Here is a 17,407-nt window from a genome sequence, read left to right as displayed (position 1 = left end):
GATACTGTACTGTACTGGTCTACGTGCACGGTACATGTATATCACCAATGTGTGTACCGCGATGTTCAGTTTTGGGCATACGCACAATAGCTTACAATGTAGACGAGATGCATTGAAGTATCGGTATGCTGGATACCGTATCGAGTGTGTGAATTTATTAGCGTTGATGTATTGTATTTTAGCATTGTATCGTAATGCATGCGAGAGAGAAACTAGAGAGACTAGATTTTAATTTTTTACTCGGATACATTGCCCGGATACATAGCGGGTTGAACTGATAAAAAAAACCAAAATACTTTATGCATGAAATTGTATTTTTGAACGAATCTCACAGTTGACCAAGATCTGATGACTTCAAATCTATCATGAATTATGTTTCAGTATAAAATTTTTAAAAAAAAAAGAAAGAAAGTCCCAATCATAATTAAATCCAATACAACCATTGATTAAGCAGTTGTATTTCTTAAACAATCCTTAGATAAAATAGAACATAATAAATCATTATCTGTTTAGAGTTATTAAGCAAATATTGATTAAAAGACCTTAAACAACCTAGTTGGTTAAGCACTTAAACTTGAAGCTGGTTAAAGTGCTATATGCATTTATTGGTTAAAAGTTTTAACCAACTATTGATTTGAGCCTTAAACAACAAGAAAATTAAGGGCCCTTAACCAATATTTCGACGAGAGGACCACGTAACTAACACGAGTTTAAGATTGATTAAGATTGTTTAAGACTTTTTTAATTGGAGAAATAAGAGTGTACCCAAGTGGTCCTTTGAAAAAGTCAAGACCAGATGCTAAGTTTCAAGCCAAAGAACTCTGCTAAAAGACAGATGACAGCACCAGATATCGTGGGATGGGCGAAATACCGTGATATGTGAAAGGCGAAACAGAAATTGGTGTCAAGGGTGATGAAGAAATGTAATGTCTCATTACCCGAAAGACAACCGTGACTCCGCCTTGCACAAATGGTTATGACACTGGGTACTTTAAATCATCTTTTTCGTACACTGGTGTTGAGGTTTGGAATAAGCTGAGTAATGAGGTAAGAAGTTCAACAAATGTGCAGACTTTCAAACTAAGATTCAAGTCTTAAAATTTGAGCATGTACTTAATGCGTGTTAATGATGTGTTTTTATTTTAGTTTGAAAATTGTAAACATTTCTGTATTTTAATTTTGTATCTAATAGTTGTATATTTTATATAAATTGCATGTTGATAATAGGCTCTAATTTTCCCATCATCATCCATGATGTCCTCTCTATTTATCTTACTCACAATTTTTACCCACGCGACTTACAAATCAGTTAAGATAATCTATACCCACACTTGACAAAACCCCAGTGTCAGTATTGGGTTACAAACCACAGATATCATGAGTTTGATCTATATAGGCTACTCACCCAATGAAACATTTGTATTAAAGGCTCATTATGATAAAAGTAAAATCAAATTCAAACTACGTTGACGGTAGCTGATGCAAGATTTTTGTTATTGATGTTAGCATTGTTTATTGAAAATTCAAAGAGACGAATACACACCCATTATTATGATGATGTACACTTCCAGATTCCTATTACACTGCTGCCCAGCTACTTTCTCTCGCTACTCATGGTGCATTATCATTCCAATACCAGTGTGTGTATGCTGTCCGCGTGATTCTGATGTGCGTACTCTAGAGTATACCAATAACGTAGCTGGGCAGCAGTGTACCTCTGGGGCAGCTACAATGACAATCTGATAGCGTAAGTTATGATTGTACTATGGTAATATTTAAAGCATTCTTGTATATATTTGCATAATAAATATTGATTAAGCTGACATATTGCATATGTTTGATTCTAAAATAAATTAAACATTATGTTTCTAGTAAACTTTTAATTCTAGACCTATTACACAATTTGTAATTCGCAGCTCACAACGGTCGTAAATATATAAATAAGGCCAGATTAAAAAAAGGTTTAGCGTCCGGCCTGTTTAAAAAAAGGAAAGTGGTGCAATTTTAGAATGCAAAATTACTCATTACATCGCTATTAGTTGTGTAACTTCAAGAGGAGGGAGCTCTTATAAAAATCTCTTTATTTAATGGTTCTGAGAGGTTGATTACAATGATTAGGGTACTGCAAACTCCCACCTGAAAAGGACTTCTCTATTAACGAAAGATTAAATCCTGCTCATAACATAAAGTCCGTTTTAAAATGCTAAATGGGCAGAAACAAATATATTGCCAATTGGTTATCTTCTTAAACATTATAATAAATAATAATGTACACTTAATAAAGCGCCGGTATCCGTCGAGAGACGCTCATGGCGCTTTGCAAAAAAACAACCAATGTACAATGATACAAACATACTATATCAATTAATACCAAAACAGTTCATCAGTGTTGTATAGTTCATGATATGCAAAGAGTTAATTAAAAACATTTTGGAACAAATGTGTTTTCAAATTTGTTTTGAAACTACACAAGCTCTTGGCAGAGCGAACCAAAAATGGCAGATTGTTCCAAATGTTTGCAGCTGAAACATGAAATGATCTGCTGCCCCACTGGTTTCTGGCAACTGTTTCTTGAAGAAGTCCTTTTGTAGTATAACGGAGGTTACGAGCTGAATACATTTCTACTAGTTCATTTAAATATGCTGGAGCTGATATAATACAAGATCTTGTAGACAAACAAGGCTATTTTAAATGTGATTCTTTGTTCAACTGGTAGCCAATGCAAGTCATGTAAAACAGGTGTAATGTGCTCACGTGGTTTTGTGTATGTTATAAGTCTGGCAGCAATGTTTTGAATTCTCTGTAGTCTGTGCAGTTGGGTCTTTGTGATGCCATGCAACAGAGAGTTGCCAATGTCTATCTTGGATGTTATGAAGGCGTGTACCATCATTTCGGCATTATGTACATGTACAAAAAAGGTTTTTTTAAATAACGCGGAGAGGAGTTGAGAGACGCCGGGTAAGATATGAGAGACGCTAATAGTCCGGCTGCAAACACCATATTTTGGGGGTTAGATGGTTTTGCCAGTTAAAGTTTGTTTTTTTGCTGGGTATTGATCTTTGAGTGGTGTAGAAAGAGATTCCGTGGGATGTAAACTCGTCACCCTTGGGCAATCCGAGATATTCAAGATGGCCGCCACGTATCTCTGAAATAACATTCAAATGTTGTTTTAGTGACAAAAGGTAACATACCAAATAATTATAGTGTTTTGGGCAGTTAAAGTTTGTTTTTTGCTGATAAATGATCTTTGAGTTGTGTAAAATAAGATTCTATGGGGTGTGAAATTATCACCCTTGGGCAATATAAAACTATTATTTTACTGTTTTTAGTGACAAAAGCAATACACGATGTGATGTTGCAGCATCTGAAGAAGATGCAACTGATGAATTCCTAAAACATGCTGTAGATGTCCTATCTGGTGACAAGAGTCGCATTTCGAAACCTGCTGAATTGTATCAGGAATGCTGCACACATTTGGAAATCACATTAACTCGTGCTGATCGTAGGTGACTCAATGAAGAACTCCAAACAAACTTTGCCGAAGAGCTTCTAGTTCTTTCATCACAAAGTTATTCTAGTATTATCGTATACCGTTAACGCACGTGAAATGTGAAGTTATAATGATACTGTTATAGGCAGTAGCATCCAAAGAGTAGCCAAACAGATAGTACGAGAGTGCAAAGACATTCGCATTGTAAAGTCACACTACAATATCCCTATCGACGAGGATTTGGCTGCATAATCAGTATCTGACATTCTACAATTTCCTCGCCGAAGTTGAAGAAGTCCTTGACAGCTTTACTGATAGGCAACAAAGTCATGTGCAAAAGCAAGCAATGGATCTTCAAGTGGCTTTGGGTGTCTTACTCAGAGATTCAAAGATGATTATGTTCGACTACCCGGTTACATGTTGCTATAATGATCGGTCCTACACTTCAAGAATTTCGGCTGCAGTTGCAGGGGCTGTTGATATTAGTCGTCAAGGAATTGAAGGCGCTCAGCTCAGGAAGGATTGGTACAAGTGGGCAGATACAGATATCAGTTCAGATATCACCAAGTGGAAAGCTGTTAACCCCGAGCTGTCACTCAATACACTCCCTGCAAAAAGTCTTCTAAAATGTGTTATATTTCTACCTTTCATTTCGGTGGTGGCCATCTTGGAATTTTTATGCGATTGTAAGAAGTAAAATATCAAACTGGATCTGCTTAATTCTAGGGTGTACATTAATTATTGTAAGAAACAAAATCTGGCAAAAGAACTTTACCTTGAAACTAATGGTTTTTGCTTATATGACGTTTAACAGCGGCCATTTTGAATTGCGAGAGTGTCATGTTTAAAACTGTATATAGTTTATATTTAAAGCATCCAAAAGGAAAATAATTTACACAAAATACTTTAAGTTATCATTTATTATGGTACCGCTAGTGAAAAACCGAGCTTATTTTTAGTAGCCATAGCGGCCATCTTGAATATTTCTAATTGCCCAAGGGTTACCATTTTACATCCCCCAAAATCTTATTTTGTACCACTGAAAGAGTAATAATCAGCAAAGAAAACTACTTTAACTGGCAAAACCATCTAACCTTGCTCTGCCACCGGACTATAAACATAATATTCTCCCTTGACTTAAAACAAATAGTATAAGGGCCTATGTGTAACCGAAAATTTTTGGTGAAGTTAAAAGTAGAAATTTGCCTTTATTCAATAATAATATTGAATATTATTATAGAGTATAAAATTATAAAAAATGTATTCAGACTGAGATCACTTCTGTTTTATCAAAAAATTAGTGTAAGTATAAAAAAAATTATATTGGTTTGATATTGCTGGCTTCTACCATTCGTCAATGCTAGATATATTTGATTTACCAGTAGGGGCGACGGAAGCATTAAAAGTTAGCGGGCCGAGTATATTTTGTTCCTGTTGCGCTCGGACATTTGTGCGCAAAGTATTTTAGCAGAAAATGAAGATGAATTTTGCTAAGCCTTGTTTTTCAACATAGTAAAATTTGTATTAAAAAATGGATCCATATTTCATGTCATTTCTTAAGAGCAAATCAGACTTTTTAAAAGGTTTGCTATCAAACGCTACAAGTGAGAAACAAGTTTGTTGACTATATCTCCGTCAATGACACGATTCCGTTATGAGGGTATAAGCATAGGTCTATTGTGCACGTGGTGGAGAATAGCTATGTTGAATATTTACTCCACATGCTCTTGTATAGACTATTTCAGTGGTTCCACGTACGGTTGTTGTGGCATCGGTTGGTGCTGACCGTAGGCTGAATAATAACAGAAACAATAATAATAACAATGATGATGATGATAATAATAATAATAATAATAATAATAATAATAATAATAATAATAATAATAATAATAATAATAATAACAATAACAATAACAATAACAATAATAATAATAATAATAATAATAATAATAATAATAATAATAATGATATGTGTAAAGGTAAGACAGTTACCTGGTGGATATGCATTCATGGGAGGTGGCACTGCCTGACCCTGGGGATAAGATGCTGATGGAGCGGCCTGAGCCTGAGGATAAGACGGCGGAGGAGCGGCCTGGCCCTGAGGATAAGACAATGGTGGAGCGGCCTGGCCCTGGGGAGGGTACGACGTAGCATTGACCACTGTCACTTGAGCAGCAGGTGGAGCAGGTTGCCCGTATGTAACCTGCAGGTATTCAAAATAGTGGACATCGTTTTTAATAATATTCAAAGCAATGTAAGACTTCGTGCGATCAACTGCAATTGGTTACCTATTATATTGTATAGCATGAAGAAACGCTAGCAAATAAACGAAGAAGTAAACAACTCTTACTTTACCCGAAAACGCCACTTCTTTGGCATACAGATGTTCGATGCGTATTTGTCAAACAAATGATTTTGTGTGACATGTTTTAAACTTGACTCGTCCTGATATTGTGATTTTTTATAATTCATTACAACCATGATACCGAAAGTACGCCCTTAAGATGGCATGTGTAATTCAATATTTAAGTATTAAAAAAATATTCAAATATGAAACTTACAACTGTGGTCTGTGTGGGAGTGTGAGTACCGCAGCATCCGGAGCAGCAGTAACCTGCTCCAATGATAGCTATGATCATCTCTGCTAGACCTGTCAGAGCAGAGAGGGAGTGCATCGCTATTATCGATTTTTGCTGCAAACAAAATGACAAAGAGTTACAGTTAAACCTAGCTCATGTATGGGTCTCCAAATTGTTATTGCTTTGAATGCCTGTAAAACCTGCAAACCTACGTACATTTATGACATAAAAATGAACAGATGAGATGGAAATTAAATTGTTTCTAACAGTGGCGTACCGATTTATTTTTTATACTTTTTCAAATGTTTCCTTCACTAATTATTTTTGCCGCCGTTCTTCTTCTGCCGCCCCTTCGTTTCCCACCCCTTCTTCTTTCGCCGCCCCTTCGTTTTGGCCGCCCCCTGCTTTTACCCCGGGGCTCGTGCCCCCAAAGCCCCCCCCCCCTAAAATACGCGCATTTCTAAAGTTGAACATGTGGAAATCGAAAGTCGATTGATTTCTTATAGTTGTACCACAAAGTCGCCAACATACTGCAATGATATATTTGACATTCTCATCTTTTTTTCTTCCTATATGTTAATTCCTAAAGAACTATACTTACGCGGCTACAACCATCGGAGGTATACGGCCACGTCCAAGTGTATGTACCGCAGTAGAAAGAGCCCAAAAAGCGTGAATTACCAGCAGCAGCAGCATCATATATCATCTGTGATCCGGCACCCACTGCAGATAAGATGGACATAACCATGTAGGCAATAATCTGGTGATGGATATTAACAGAGTTACAAAACATTATACATCAGATTCGTAAGTTATATCCGCTTAGAAGATAATTATGTAAAGTTATATTTCATCATCGCCATCGGTCAACAATAATACAACAATCTGCAAAATAGATATTACGGTAGTCTTTTCACACGTCAGGTCACCTTGCAAAACGGACAATACAACAATCTTTAAAGTAGGTAGCAAGGTATTCTTTATACACGTCGGGCCGCCTTGCACAAAGTACAATACAACAATCTGCAACGAAATAAGTAGCAAGCTAGTCTTTTTACGTGTCAGGTCAACTTGCGCAACATACAATACAGCAATATACAAAGTAGTTAGCAAGGTAGTCTTTCCACGCGTCGGGTCATCCTGCACCGCGTACATTACAGCAATATACAAAAATATACAAAGTAGGTAGCAAGGTAGTCTTTCCACACGCCGGGTCAACTTGCACCGCGTAGAATACAGCAATATACAAAGTAGGGAGCAAGGTAGTCTTTCCACGCGTTGGGTCACCTTGCACCACGTACAATACAGCAATATACAAAGTAGGTAGCAAGGTAGTCTTTCCACGCGTCGAGTCACCTTGCATCACGTAGAATACAGCAACATACAAAGTAGGTAGCAAGGTAGTCTTTCCACGCGTTGGGTCACCTTGCACAACGTACAATACAGCAATATACAAAGTAGGTAGTAAGGTAGAAATTAGGAAACGTTCCACCACAGTATTTAACAATGTCCATGAAATGATCACTTTTCAGTGATAGGTTATTAAATTTTGACAAGGAGCATATGCACAAAAACATAACTTACGACACATCTGTTTTGGTTCTTCGAAACAACACCAAGAATACCAGCCACAATGTAGAACTGGAAGAAATGTTGGTATAGCTATTATGTAAAGTCATCCTTATATACCGAGTAAACATATTAAAATGGAACACTTTTCTCATAAACCTTATTTAAAAGATTATTTAAGATTATAACATAAGTTCTTACTTTTGACTAATAAATCGAACTTAATAGTTGTTATAAAATTACGAAAGACAGATTATGACTTTGATCAATTTAAGCCACAATATAGAGTCACTCGATCATGGAATTAGTCAACTGTTTCTAGTATTTTGTGAATATAATATTTTCTTGTTTAGAAAATGTTATCGTCATTGGGACTTATGTGATATAAATATACACTATTATAAGAGCTAATATGAAATTAGTAAGTGCAGTATTTTGATTTAACTTCAGCTAATATGAAACTTTTCATTACTTTATCAATTTGGGCACTTACAATACAGTAGGCCAGGCATATTCAGGGGTTTGTTAAAGAAGACTTAATCTTTGTTTTTCTTCGTTTTCAAAAGCAAAGCAGGTGTTTAATTATTTTCTCTTTAATCGATAAATGGCTGAGTTGGGCGGGATATGTACTGCGGTGAGAATAGACCATACATCGCCAGTAGTTCTTCACATGTGAAAAGTAATTTTTAAAATGCCACGTTTGTCCGATTTCCTTCGCGGTCGACCATAGGTTTGCTGGATGAAAATGTACCAGTGAAAGAAATTGCCCGTCGTGTGGGAGTTGCGCCCAATGCGATTCGAAAATTGAGAACAAAATTTCAGGTGAAAGGAGAAGTGAAAAATCAGCCTAGAGCACCTCGTGGACGTGTCACGTCTGTTCGTCAGGACATGTCAATAGTGAATTTGGCTGAAACGAGCAACGGATCCGGACTTTATCAAACAGCATGCGCCGACGTTGTAATACACTTGTTAACAGTCTAGGAGGACACATTGCCTACTGAACATCTAGACTTTAAGTTTTATTTCCATTACAAACACATGAACAGACCTGACATACTGTATTGTTTGAAAATTGACTCCTATGGACCAAGGTGCAACTTTTCAAACTGCCTCTTTTCTTACATAATGAATCATTGTGACCGAACGCAATGATGTGTGACACTACAAATTGGTCCAGATTTGTAAAACAAATAAGGTTACTCATAACTTTTTACAATTTTACATTTCGTTAAATAGTTTTCGATTTCTTTCAAAAAGCATTAGGGGGAACGTATAAGTTGTGCACGCTATATCTTCCCAATGATCTTGTAGACCTAATCTAACGGACATTAAGACCAAATATGACCATCCCCTAAACTGAAAGGCCAACATTGCACATGACGGCATCACCAACAAACAATGAACGGAAATTACATGGAGTGACTCAAATCCAACATTGCACATGACGGCATCACCAACAAACAATGAACGGAAATGACATTGAGTGACTCAAATCCAACATTGCACATGACGGCATCACCAACAAACAATGAACGGAAATTACATGGAGTGACTCAAATCCAACATTGCACATGACGGCATCACCAACAAACAATGAACGGAAATGACATTGAGTGACTCAAATCCAACATTGCACATGACGGCATCACCAACAAACAATGAACGGACATGACATTGAGTGACTCAAATCCAACATTGCACATGACGGCATCACCAACAAACAATGAACGGACATGACATTGAGTGACTCAAATCCAACATTGCACATGACGGCATCACCAACAAACAATGAACGGACATGACATTGAGTGACTCGAATCCAACATTGCACATGACGGCATCACCAACAAACAATGAACGGAAATGACATGGAGTGACTCAAATCCAACATTGTACATGACGGCATCACCAACAAACAATGAACGGACATGACATTGAGTGACTCGAATCCAACATTGCACATGACGGCATCACCAACAAACAATGAACGGACATGACATTGAGTGACTCGAATCCAACATTGCACATGACGGCATCACCAACAAACAATGAACGGAAATGACATTGAGTGACTCAAATCCAACATTGCACATGACGGCATCACCAACAAACAATGAACGGAAATGACATTGAGTGACTCAAATCCAACATTGCACATGACGGCATCACCAACAAACAATGAACGGACATGACATTGAGTGACTCAAATCCAACATTGCACATGACGGCATCACCAACAAACAATGAACGGACATGACATTGAGTGACTCAAATCCAACATTGCACATGACGGCATCACCAACAAACAATGAACGGAAATGACATTGAGTGACTCAAATCCAACATTGCACATGACGGCATCACCAACAAACAATGAACGGACATGACATTGAGTGACTCAAATCCAACATTGCACATGACGGCATCACTAACAAACAATGAACGGACATGACATTGAGTGACTCAAATCCAACATTGCACATGACGGCATCACCAACAAACAATGAACGGACATGACATTGAGTGACTCAAATCCAACATTGCACATGACGGCATCACCAACAAACAATGAACGGACATGACATTGAGTGACTCAAATCCAACATTGCACATGACGGCATCACCAACAAACAATGAACGGACATGACATTGAGTGACTCAAATCCAACATTGCACATGACGGCATCACTAACAAACAATGAACGGACATGACATTGAGTGACTCAAATCCAACATTGCACATGACGGCATCACCAACAAACAATGAACGGACATGACATTGAGTGACTCAAATCCAACATTGCACATGACGGCATCACTAACAAACAATGAACGGAAATGACATTGAGTGACTCAAATCCAACATTGCACATGACGGCATCACCAACAAACAATGAACGGACATGACATTGAGTGACTCAAATCCAACATTGCACATGACGGCATCACCAACAAACAATGAACGGAAATTACATGGAGTGACTCAAATCCAACATTGCACATGACGGCATCACCAACAAACAATGAACGGAAATGACATTGAGTGACTCAAATCCAACATTGCACATGACGGCATCACCAACAAACAATGAACGGAAATTACATGGAGTGACTCAAATCCAACATTGTACATGACGGCATCACCAACAAACAATGAACGGACATGACATTGAGTGACTCAAATCCAACATTGCACATGACGGCATCACCAACAAACAATGAACGGAAATTACATGGAGTGACTCAAACCAACATTGCACATGACGGCATCACCAACAAACAATGAACGGAAATGACATTGAGTGACTCAAATCCAACATTGCACATGACGGCATCACCAACAAACAATGAACGGAAATTACATGGAGTGACTCAAATCCAACATTGCACATGACGGCATCACCAACAAACAATGAACGGAAATGACATTGAGTGACTCAAATCCAACATTGCACATGACGGCATCACCAACAAACAATGAACGGAAATGACATGGAGTGACTCAAATCCAACATTGCACATGACGGCATCACCAACAAACAATGAACGGACATGACATTGAGTGACTCAAATCCAACATTGCACATGACGGCATCACCAACAAACAATGAACGGACATGACATTGAGTGACTCAAATCCAACATTGCACATGACGGCATCACCAACAAACAATGAACGGAAATGACATTGAGTGACTCAAATCCAACATTGCACATGACAGCATCACCAACAAACAATGAACGGACATGACATGGAGTGACTCGAATCCAACATTGCACATGACGGCATCACCAACAAACAATGAACGGACATGACATTGAGTGACTCAAATCCAACATTGCACATGACGGCATCACCAACAAACAATGAACGGACATGACATGGAGTGACTCAAATCCAACATTGCACATGACGGCATCACCAACAAACAATGAACGGACATGACATTGAGTGACTCAAATCCAACATTGCACATGACGGCATCACCAACAAACAATGAACGGAAATTACATGGAGTGACTCAAATCCAACATTGTACATGACGGCATCACCAACAAACAATGAACGGACATGACATTGAGTGACTCAAATCCAACATTGCACATGACGGCATCACCAACAAACAATGAACGGAAATTACATGGAGTGACTCAAATCCAACATTGCACATGACGGCATCACCAACAAACAATGAACGGAAATGACATTGAGTGACTCAAAACCAACATTGCACATGACGGCATCACCAACAAACAATGAACGGAAATTACATGGAGTGACTCAAATCCAACATTGCACATGACGGCATCACCAACAAACAATGAACGGAAATGACATTGAGTGACTCAAATCCAACATTGCACATGACGGCATCACCAACAAACAATGAACGGAAATGACATGGAGTGACTCAAATCCAACATTGCACATGACGGCATCACCAACAAACAATGAACGGACATGACATTGAGTGACTCAAATCCAACATTGCACATGACGGCATCACCAACAAACAATGAACGGACATGACATTGAGTGACTCAAATCCAACATTGCACATGACGGCATCACCAACAAACAATGAACGGAAATGACATTGAGTGACTCAAATCCAACATTGCACATGACAGCATCACCAACAAACAATGAACGGACATGACATGGAGTGACTCGAATCCAACATTGCACATGACGGCATCACCAACAAACAATGAACGGACATGACATTGAGTGACTCAAATCCAACATTGCACATGACGGCATCACCAACAAACAATGAACGGACATGACATGGAGTGACTCAAATCCAACATTGCACATGACGGCATCACCAACAAACAATGAACGGAAATGACATTGAGTGACTCAAATCCAACATTGCACATGACGGCATCACCAACAAACAATGAACGGAAATGACATTGAGTGACTCAAATCCAACATTGCACATGACGGCATCACCAACAAACAATGAACGGACATGACATTGAGTGACTCGAATCCAACATTGCACATGACGGCATCACCAACAAACAATGAACGGAAATGACATTGAGTGACTCAAATCCAACATTGCACATGACGGCATCACCAACAAACAATGAACGGACATGACATTGAGTGACTCAAATCCAACATTGTACATGACGGCATCACCAACAAACAATGAACGGACATGACATGGAGTGACTCAAATCCGTATGTTTATGTAGATGTAGACAACACATACCCGAGACAACAATAATTCATATTGGCTATACGTATAGATTAATTTACTACATTTTGTATTTTTCAAAGATATGTGGAAAAAATTAAGTGATACCCAAGTGCGCATTAAAAAGGAACGGACATGTTGTGTCTTTTGGGTAAAACCATTTTCATTCTCGATATTTCCCACGTAACTTACACAGATACTTCCCCAAATGCTCCAGCCCAAACTGTACCAAGATCCAAGAGCAAGAGCAATAATTCCAAACAGGATGAGAATTCCACCTGCACAAATCTGTAGAACTCCTGTCACAAGACCGGCCTTACCATTGTATCTGTATTTTCAGACAAACATATAATACTCAGCAAGTATAACATTTCACATGCTCACCCCTCACCCCGGCTCACCCCTACACGCATATACTGTTATTGGCAACTAAAGTGTTAAGCTATCTTTTATATGGCAAAACAGGATAATACGATAAAAACAAAACAAAAAGTATAGTTATGTATTTTTCTGGAATCGGGAGCAGGCAAGCTACAATATGTAAAATATAAAAAAAAATAATCACTACATCCCCTCGTACATGCACGACTCTAGATCATATTTATAGATGACACAATATGTTTCTTTTTAAAACATGACACATCATCTGTAAAAAATATAATGTGAAAAAGCTATTTAGAATAATAATAATACTAGCACTTATTTAGCACTATTACAAATTCAAAGAACATGAACATAGTACTTTACACAAAAAGAAAAGAGGAAAACAAAATGAAATAAACAATGAAAGCAAACAAAAAGCAAACAAAAAACCATAACATATACCTTTCGATGCGACCAGGGTTTCCCGAGACAGTTATGGGTGGGTATCCTGATTGTGGATAGCCTGTTTGAGGTGGATAACCTTGCTGTTGGGGCGGTGGGTATCCCCCTGGTTGCGTATGAGTTGTTTGAACTACTGTAGTCATGTTTCATGTATTTGAAACTGTAAAAGAGAGTGAGAGAGAAAATGAGCATTAATTTCCCTTTCTTGCCTGGATCCTCAGTGACACTTATAACCAGATATAGAAATCCTATGCAGATGCAGGCAGCACATAGGCCTGCACGTGTGCTGGGGCCATATACCATTGGTTACAATGGTTTTGCATTTAACTTGCATTTAAAACGGTCTTCCACTTGACTTTAAAATGCTGTCATAAGTGCCATTTACACGCGACAGAAAGAACTGAACTGCACTTACAAAATTGATATCAGTTATTTTTTTCATCTGCAAAATATTGACGTATCTATCCATGTGCTCAAGGTGAATCTGCCTGACCGTTTTCCAAGGAAATGAGAAATTGTAATGTCTAGTTTTAAGCACTTTTCATTCCAATCAAATATTTACTGATCAAAATAGTTCCATTTTGTACAACACAAAATTGCTTCTGTAAAAATAGGAAAACGGCACTTGTAATGACAGTCTTCAATTCTGCCATCGCATTGTTTTCCTGATATAGTCTAGGCAAACATTGTATAGTTGTAATTTAAACTATAATTTATTATTGACTCCATTCAATGTTTCTCGTGGAATTCAAACCAACCAACTGCGTGCACAGTGTAATTATATGCAGTATCGTTCGTACACGGCTTATATTGATTTATTAACGAATGCGTGTATTAAATATAATACAATATCAAAAATAACAATTTTACCGGATTCAGATCTTATATGTATGGATTACAAATTTACAAAAAGTACAAAATAATTATAATGTTTACCAGTAATAAATTTTAACTTTATAATTGGTTTGGAATTGTATGTTTTTACACCATTCCTATGTCATTTTTGAATAACATATTATTCACGTGATTAAAAAAAAAGAATAATAATAACAATAACAATAGCAAGAAACCATCAATACATGATTCGTATAGTTGTGATAATATGCATTCAAGCAAGCAGGATCATAATAATTATGCCTGTATAAAATAGTTCCCATGATGTATGGTTAACAAGGGAATACTAACAACACCAAATTCAAGTTCAACCATCTTACGCCATGAATCTCATAATGTTGTGGAAAAAAACCTGATCTCAAATGTACAGGGATGTTAAATCCTCAACTATGGTCCTCATTGCACACAAAAACAAAGCAATAAACACAGATAGTGAGACAAAAACTTACCTGACACGAAATCCTAAAGTAATTAAATGCAACAGGTACCTATTTGCATTAATTATGTACCAGTACAACAGCTATCGCTCGCTACCAAAGCGTCTTGCTTTTCGTTCACAAGGCAACCATCACCATGATCACAATATAATTATATTTGACGTTCAATGACCATGACAAATTAATTTTCTCTTAATTGAAATATAACGGAGGATTGCTCGGCTAACATGACTAAATTTACAGTATGTTGATGCTAATTTAAACAATACCGGCATTCTGGTGTGGTATTTTGTGGAATGGCATCAAAAAAGGCCAAACAATAATAGGCTAGATCATAAATACGTATATGATAAAGGGCTTTCACTGTTATCAACCTGTCGAACCCGCCTGCAATGATTGGGGTTGAGGCTGCAATACTTAATGAGCTATGTTCGTATATTACTTCATAAGACCTTCCACCTCCAACTTCCAATGTTTCAAATAATTTCAAATAATAACACTTCACAAGATATGCTTTTTTTTTTTTCTAAAATAAAACCCCGATTTTGTTGCTGCCCTATATCATGACCTGTATTATCTCCACCTCTGAAGTTGACTCTATACCAGAGGATGATTTAAGGAAGCCCCATTGTGATGTGCCCTGAGTAATTTAATTTGATTATCTTTGTTTACAATTAAAATCTATTTTATGAGACATTTTAGGGATTCCCCTTTCTTGCATCAACTTGATCAAAAACAAATTGAATCATTTCAAATTTTGGATCAAGTTCAAGTTAGTTCAAGTTCAAGTTCAAGTTATTTTATTGACATCACCAAACAAATAGGTACAGTCAAGTTATACAAAAGATACACATATAGAAAATATAAAAGAGAATAAGTAAATTATAAAACTAAACTATTAAACATCTAGGTTACTACGTGCTTCAAAAGCAGAGTTTACAAAAGTAAGAACAGGTTTTATACTATCAAAATCTGTGACACTCATTATTTTTATAAATTTAACATCGTCAGTCAGATTATCAAAGTTATCATACATATCAGTTAAAATTTTCAACATATCTCTACGCAAAGTATCATAAAATGGGCATTTAATAATAACATGAAATTCATCCTCAATCATATTTAAAGTACATAGATGACAAATTCTCTTATGAGGATCTAGTTTAGGTATTAAATGACGCCCCTTTTCAATCATCAAAGAGTGAGCACTGAGTCTTAATCTACTGAAATTTGATCTAAATGCGCGATGAAACATAAGAACATAATTCTCACAATGAAAATTTGTTTTGAACAAACAATAAGAACGAAGTTTAGGCTGATGTTGACACATAAAATCTAAACATTGAACTTCATAATTGGATTGAAGATTGGAAAGAATATTAACATGAAAATTGTGCTTAGTTAATATGTTTGGTTTATCCCAAATATCTAATCTATCTATACTAGCAAGAATTTTCTTAATACCAGAAGACCATGAGAATAAACCAGTATCACATAATATTCTATTGTCCAAAATAGCATCAATGGCTAGGGAATTATTCCCATGTAAACAATGATTATTTAAAGACCACCAATATTTAACAGATAAATTCATCATAAAAAGTAACATTGGAAAGCAACCTAATTCACTTCTTACTGCATTGTTAGTGGTTCTTTTATTAACACCAAGAATTAATTTACCAACCTTCACATGTAAAGATTCACCAGGCAATTTATCACAAATAGATGTAATATTAGAATCATTTAAATTCTTAAGCAAATAGGGCATCCAAACCTCAGAACAATAATTCAAAATGGGCTGAATAAGAGTAGTGAACAATTTTAGGCTACAAGCAACAGATGAACTATACAAATTATCTCTTATTTTGAAATACGCCTTATTGGCCTTATCTTTCAACTGGTTCATAGCTTTAGTGAAAGAGCCAGATGGAACAAAAATGATACCTAGATAACAATATTCATTCGTTAAGTCTAATGTAACATCACCATATTTAAAAGTATAATTCTTCAGCATGCGACCACTCTTATTAAAGATCATAACATTTGATTTACGAATATTGACTATCAACTTCCACTTATTACAATAATCATACAATTTATCAATAGCACATTGTAATCCTTTAGCACTTTCAGAAATAAGAATTAAATCATCAGCATACATAAGACAGCTCAAGAAAGAATTATTTAAAGTAACTGGATCACAGCTTGTATCAAAAATATGCGGAAGATCATGAAGAAATATATTAAAAAATACCGGGCTAAGAACACAACCTTGTTTTACACCAACACTAGTTTGAAATGAATCTGTAATCTTATCATCACACTTAATGGCAAAAGATACTGAATTATACATATCTTTAATGATATTTAAGAATTTGCCACCAATTCCAACATGGA

At 36.7% G+C, this 17,407-nt stretch overlaps 1 protein-coding gene across 1 annotated transcript; it reads right to left on the bottom strand.

The window, feature by feature from the left end:
- Positions 1 to 768: 768 nt before the first annotated feature.
- On the bottom strand, positions 769 to 15,131 carry LOC140151502 (uncharacterized). The gene is made up of 8 exons (XM_072173861.1): positions 15,023 to 15,131; positions 13,680 to 13,839; positions 13,047 to 13,182; positions 7,654 to 7,710; positions 6,671 to 6,829; positions 6,052 to 6,183; positions 5,483 to 5,693; positions 769 to 5,282 (listed from the first exon to the last, which is right to left on the bottom strand). The coding sequence occupies exons 2-8, from the start codon at positions 13,820 to 13,822 to the stop codon at positions 5,227 to 5,229; spliced, it is 894 nt and encodes a 297-aa protein (XP_072029962.1). The 5' UTR covers positions 13,823 to 13,839; positions 15,023 to 15,131; the 3' UTR covers positions 769 to 5,226.
- Between the last annotated feature and the right edge of the window lie 2,276 nt (positions 15,132 to 17,407).

Source organism: Amphiura filiformis, chromosome 4, assembly GCF_039555335.1.
Source record: "Amphiura filiformis chromosome 4, Afil_fr2py, whole genome shotgun sequence".
Lineage (NCBI taxonomy): Eukaryota > Metazoa > Echinodermata > Ophiuroidea > Amphilepidida > Amphiuridae > Amphiura > Amphiura filiformis.
The sequence above is the reverse complement of the archived record's forward strand: the minus strand, read 5'-3'. Positions and strand labels throughout refer to the sequence as shown.

Excerpts from the sequence above, each read along its gene's own strand:
- LOC140151502 (XM_072173861.1), bottom strand. The coding sequence starts at position 13,822 with ATGACTACAGTAGTTCAAACAACTCATACGCAACCAGGGGGATACCCA. Across the intron at positions 13,183-13,679 it reads AACCCTGGTCGCATCGAAAG|ATACAATGGTAAGGCCGGTC; the intron begins GTATATGTTATG and ends CTGAAAATACAG. Across the intron at positions 6,184-6,670 it reads CCTCCGATGGTTGTAGCCGC|CAAAAATCGATAATAGCGAT; the intron begins GTAAGTATAGTT and ends TTTTGTTTGCAG.